Below are 6,000 nucleotides of genomic sequence, written 5' to 3'. Positions count from 1 at the left end.
CCCAAATGCTCAGTGCAACATATGGCACCGAATCAGATTACACTGGATGTGACAGTAAAACACTCACGTATCTGTGAAAAGAGAATTCAAGTTGGCTGTTATTTTAATTTTTGCTACTCTATTCAGCATGCATCTGATTTTTTGACTAAAAACATTAACATCCTGAAGGTGAACAAAATGTTCTAAAGAAATTTTAAAGTTTGTAGATCTCAAGGTTACTGACAAGGATGCATGTATGTTGAATTCTTAGTGGCTTTAAGTTAGTACCTGCAAGAAAAGCCTACAGAGAGCATTAATGAGACATCTTTGTACTACGGTAACTACAGAGTAGGAACAGTTTTGCAGTCTGATTAGAAACGTGACCGTCATGATAAAATCATGCCATCCCCCCAAAGAGGTCTGCACATAGTTTACTAGTGAAGATATTGTATCTATCAAGCTGAAACACCAAATGTACTTTATTCACGGACTTTATACCGTTAGAAATTAGAAATCAAAAGCCTCATATAGATGATCAAACATTGCCATTATAGATCATTAAAATGGAAGGTGGTAAAAAAAACTGCTGAATCTAAGAGTCTGGCCCTCTTTTGTTTATAAATATCATAATTGTATATCTAGTAAGTATAAACTGTATCAAATTCCTACACAGAAACTAATTATACCCCCTCTCCACCCCTCAAAAACCGTAGGGGCTGGAAACATCTGTGGCTTTCATTGCACATCAAAATATTTCATCACTTAAAATTGCTTACTGTGCTTTGGGAGAGTGGATGACATTTTGTGGATCTGAGATGACAGTTCCTCTAAATCTCTCCGGTAGTCAATTTTTGCCCTTCTTCCCAGAGTTATAACATGAAAAGCCTGGAGAAAATCAAGCCAAAGCAGAAGCACTACTTTCCACTTCTGTCCTGGAGGCTCACGTGGAGGCATACATACAGGAAGGGGGATTCTGAGGTGCAGTCTGCCCATGGTGGCACCTCATTACTACCCTGTGACTCCCACACTTGCCTTTTTAAGGCTACTACAGCAACACCTAGAAGAGATGCCCCTGCCCTAACCATCTGAGAATATATCCCAAAGGGCAGATGGCAAAATTATCTGAACATGACCGTAGCCCAAAAGACTGCACAGTCCTCCCATAGGCAAAGGTGCGAGCTCTTTCTTCTGGGATTGGGGAAATTGCTGGTGTCAATCAGAAGGTGGGAATGTTCTCTTACTTCTGTCAACCTTAAGTAAAAATGCATAGAGATCAATCTCCAAGGGTTTATTTGGGAATAATATACAAAAATTAGAATCTCAATTCAGGACACCCAAACCAGGGTTGCCCCTAGGTGTGTCTGAAGAACAAAAAGAAAGTCTGAGGTTTTACTGGGGAAAAGAGGAAGGTTACCTAAGCTGTTTTGAAGGTTAAGTTCATTGGAGCTGCTAGCGTCTTGCTGGTGCGTTCTGATTGGTGAATGGCAGCAGTTACTAGGCAAAACATAATCTTAAAGTTAGCCAGGTCTTTGTGATTTTTCTGTTGGATTGCAAAAACAGTTCCTGGAACAGGGACCTGGGTGTCCTTCCCAGGGCCTTCTGACTCCATTTTAACAGGGTATGACATGAATTACTGCATTTTGTATAATCAATTTTCATGCTTCTAAAAGAGAAAATTTAGATGAATTATTATTTACCACTTTAGGAAACTTTTGTTCAGGAATGAATTTCATCCTTGCATGATTGTCCTTGTAGAAAGAAACACAGCACCATTTGCTTCATAAGTGTTTTATTTTTAGCACACCATAGCTTAGAAATTTGGTTGTACCGGCCATGCCTGTAATCCTAGCACTCTGGGAGGCCGGGGTGGGAGGATTGCTTGAGCTCGGGAGTTCCAGACCAGCCTGAACAAAAGCGAGACCCCATCTCTACTAAAAATAGAAAAATTAGCCAGCATCGTGGCATGTGCCTGTAGTCCCAGCTACTCTTGGGAGGCTGAGGCAGGAGGGTTGCTTGAGCCCAGGAGTCTGAGGTTGCTGTGAGCTACAATGACGGCACTGCACTCTACTCGGGGTGACAGACCGGGATTCTGTCTCAAAAAAAAAAAAAAAAAATTGTTTCTACTAATAGCACACTTGTAAATTGCAGGGCATTGAGACCCTCAAGTGATTGGCACAGGCTCTAAGGAACGGTCTGCAAGTACAGACACTCCTCTACTTACCATGAGGTTATGTCCAGATGAACTCATCATAAGTTGAAAATATTGGAAGTCAAAACGCATAAGGTTATGTCCTGATAAACCCATCGTTAAGTCAAACAAATCATTAAGTCGAACCATTGTAAGTCGAACCATCGTAAGCTGGGGACCGTCTGTAAAAACATCCTTTGTTCACCGTGTCCTCTGGGGATCTCACTGCAGCTTAGGTAATGAGAAATGTGCATTTGGTTCAAAAGTCAAAATAACCTCTCTCCTGACAACCATAATTCCTTTTATTAGACATTTTTTACTGAGCATGAAACAGCACAAATCCAAATGATAAAGTGCAGGCCAGTGGCAGGCCTGTAACTTAGTCCAGCTCGGGTGTGAGTGTGTGCATACACACACGTACACAAATACAGACATACACACCAAAGAAAAAAAGAAAACTTGCACATTTCCTCATCGTGTAATCTACAGCATTTCATAGCGCTATGTACTTTTTAAAAATAACACCCAGGTGCACATGCATGTATAACTTTCTTTTCCTGGTCAATACAGCAAGTCTGATTTTTTTTTTAAAGAAGAGAAAAAAAAAAGACTTCCACCAATGGGTTTATTTGAAAGGAAGCAAATTAAACAGAACTATGGTGATAACAGCAGATGCCTAGTTATAATTCACTTCCTAAATGTGGATTAATATATTCATGAAAAATCAAATGTATTGCCAAAAGAAGAATGCTACTGTGAACACCCCAACGGCTACTGGTTTTAGTTGTGCTTCTCAATCAGACAAAATGTTCTTTCTCCAGCTCCTAACACTATTTATTTTGCTTCCTGCCAATCTCAAAAATAATTCATCCTGTGTGTGATTTCTTCATAAATGCTTCCTGGTGCTTGATTGCTTTGCCTATATGGCATTTGATTTCAAACTGCCATTTTACCTTTATAAACATTTAGAACTTTCTAAGCGTGAGGAGAATGCCCAAGAGGCATAGGAAAATGAGGCTGTAATTAGATCAGCAGAGTATATTTTACAGGGTATCTAGCTTTCTGTGGATACCAGAAATTTCTCTTTGCATCCAATACTACGTTCCCTATCTGGGTGCAAAACAGTAAATTAACATCTGGGGACTCCAGCAGAGAGACCTTAGTGTCAACATGTTTAATTTATTGTTAATGCAAAAGAACAGTTTTCCTATGATTAGTGAAACAGAAAGCATATATTTAAGGATCTGCCCCCAGTCCATTAAAAAGGGGGTGACGGGGGCGGGGGGAGAGAAAAGCAGAAAACAAAAGAGAAAATAGAAGTAATATCAGTTACCACATGATTTTTGTAGTAAACAATAGAATATGATGTGCAATAGTGCAATTTTCCTTTGCTAGTCCAGCAACGCAAGTCTTAACAGGAAGTTCACCGATGTTACTCTTTGCATTTCAGGATTTAGTTGCGTGCTTGCCGGGGGTTAGCGTTCCTGCCAGACTTCTGACTCTGAGTGGAATCACTAATGCTAGAATCACTTTTACTCAGTCCAAGATGACGGAGCTTCATATCCCAGCGCTGTGAAATTTAAAACAGAAAATAGTCACAAGCACATATCACCAGGGTCATCATTTCTGTGATTCTAACAGCTGGGTAAAACTGCAGAGTCAGATCTCTAAAGCACTTTACTACTTTTCCAAAAGTATAAAATCCATATCCCAGGGTAACAACAAAACTGATGATATAATGAACATAATTCTGATTTTAAAAAGCACAGACTTGGCCATCTATAATATATTCAGTAATGCTTTCATAGCAAATCTTACACTTAAGATTTCCACATCTGTGTGATGATACAAATATCTACCTATATCTATGGGTATTTCCTGAGGTAACACACACAGGTTTAGTGCTTCACAGGTGCCCAACAAATGGAAGATTTACAGGGAGAATTTGAAGCAAAGGCTATTTTTCATTCTCCTCTCTTAGGACACATAGGAACAAAGCCTTTTAAAATCTGTGTGATTTGAGCAGTGAATAAACTAGAGATTTTTTTAGATGGATGAGGTCTTCCAAAAATATTTTTCTGAGTAGTATCATCCAAGTGCAACAAACAAAACAGAGAAGGTCCCGCTCTTATTATAAGTCTTACAAAGCAACATATCCCACGTTTTCAATAACCACAATCAAGTTTACTGATATTTCATACTAACAATGTCAACAATGCTTACATGTAACATAAATGGAAGTCATAGTATGAAAGCATGTGGAGGGAATAAGGCCCACAGGTGTACTTCTCAAACTTCAATGAACATAGAAATCACCTTACGAACTTGTTAAAGTCCTAGATTCTCATTCAGTAGGTCTGAGATGGGGCCCAATGTTTTCATAACTAACAAGGTCCCAAGTGATGCCTATGTTGCTGGTCCAGGGACATTTTAGGTAGCACGGAGCTAATGTCAGGTGGCCCAACTTCAAATTGCAATTCCACCACTTACCATGTGAAGTTATTGAATGTATTAGACCTCATTTAATCACTTATACATTGGAATTAAAAATAGAATTGACTTATAAGACTGTTCTGAAGATTGATTTTTAAAAAGTATAAAGTGCTTAGCACATAGTAATTATTACTTTTCTATTACTTAGAGTAATTTTTCATGTTAGTACACTTCACTCCACAATCTTGTTTTGGTATTTTAAAAACAGTCCGATTCTCAACTCCTCAAGGCAGTCCAAATATCTTGATTTAAACAATCTGCTATAACAGATACTTAGGTAAACCACCATTTGCTTGGAAAAACCATCATAGTAAGGTCTTTTTAAAATTCTTTTTTTTTTTTTTTTTTTGAGACAGAGTCTCGCTTTGTTGCCCGGGCTAGAGTGAGTGCCGTGGCATCAGCCTAGCTCACAGCAACCTCAAACTCCTGGGCTGGGACTACAAGCATGCGCCACCACGCCTGGCTAATTTTTTCTCTATATATTTTTATTTGTCCAGATAATTTATTTCTATTTTTTTAGTAGAGACGGGGTCTCACTCAGGCTGGTCTCGAACTCCTGACCTCAAGTGATCCACCCGCCTCGGCTTCCCAGAGGGCTAGGATTACAGGCGTGAGCCACCGCGCCCGGCCTAAAATTCTTGATCTATTCACTGAGACTAAAAAATCAGCTAAGGGCAACTCTGATTAAAAAAAAAATAATATCCTTCATAAAACTCTTTTTTGTACCTTCTCAAATTGACTGGAGAACTAAAATAAGCACCTCAATAATTCTGGCCAAAAGGGATTTTCCACCCAAAACTTTTAGCCCTGAGTATCTGTATATGAAATAAAAATTGTTCAAGTTATTGGTTTCTTCCCTTTAGCATGTTTAAATCCAGACTGATATTATAAATGTCACAATGCTAATATTAATTATTAATAATAACTTTGTGAGTCTCTGTAGAAAACAATAGGAAATGTGTTTGCCTTACTAAGAAACAGGACAAACAAGCCACGTGTCCTGTCAACAACACGATGACATTGTTTTGGTACCAAAAGGGGAGCAGTAAGGCTTGTTACATGCTTTGCAGCAGGGATGTTGAAAGTTCTTCCAACTGGTACAGGAATTTAGGACAAATTCCTGTTCTGCATTAGCAAGCAGAAAACCAAATTAAAAAGACAGTAAGAGATTCCAACATACTGAACAAGAACCATTTTTTTCCTCTAATAAACATCAAAGTAATTGAAGAGAGATGCAAATAGAGAATGCCTGCAAGCCTGAACTTGAAATACATCTCAGTTTTGACAAATATACTGGGGTGAAAGAAAGAACTTTCTAGAGGGTAGTTTCTCCCTACAAA

The 6,000-nt window shown here is 38.7% G+C and overlaps 1 protein-coding gene across 2 annotated transcripts in view; it reads right to left on the bottom strand.

Moving 5' to 3' along the window:
- Positions 1 to 2,451: 2,451 nt before the first annotated feature.
- Positions 2,452 to 6,000, bottom strand: part of FRZB (frizzled related protein) — a 32,683-nt gene continuing 29,134 nt past the window's right edge. For both annotated transcript variants that reach the window (XM_045559674.1, XM_045559673.1), the window contains one exon: positions 2,452 to 3,737. In XM_045559674.1, the coding sequence (XP_045415630.1) occupies positions 3,621 to 3,737 (117 nt within the window). In that variant the 3' untranslated portion in view covers positions 2,452 to 3,620. The remainder of the gene's footprint in view (positions 3,738 to 6,000) is intronic.

Source organism: Lemur catta, chromosome 8 (assembly GCF_020740605.2).
Source record: "Lemur catta isolate mLemCat1 chromosome 8, mLemCat1.pri, whole genome shotgun sequence".
Classification (NCBI taxonomy): Eukaryota; Metazoa; Chordata; class Mammalia; order Primates; family Lemuridae; genus Lemur; species Lemur catta.
The sequence above is the reverse complement of the archived record's forward strand: the minus strand, read 5'-3'. Positions and strand labels throughout refer to the sequence as shown.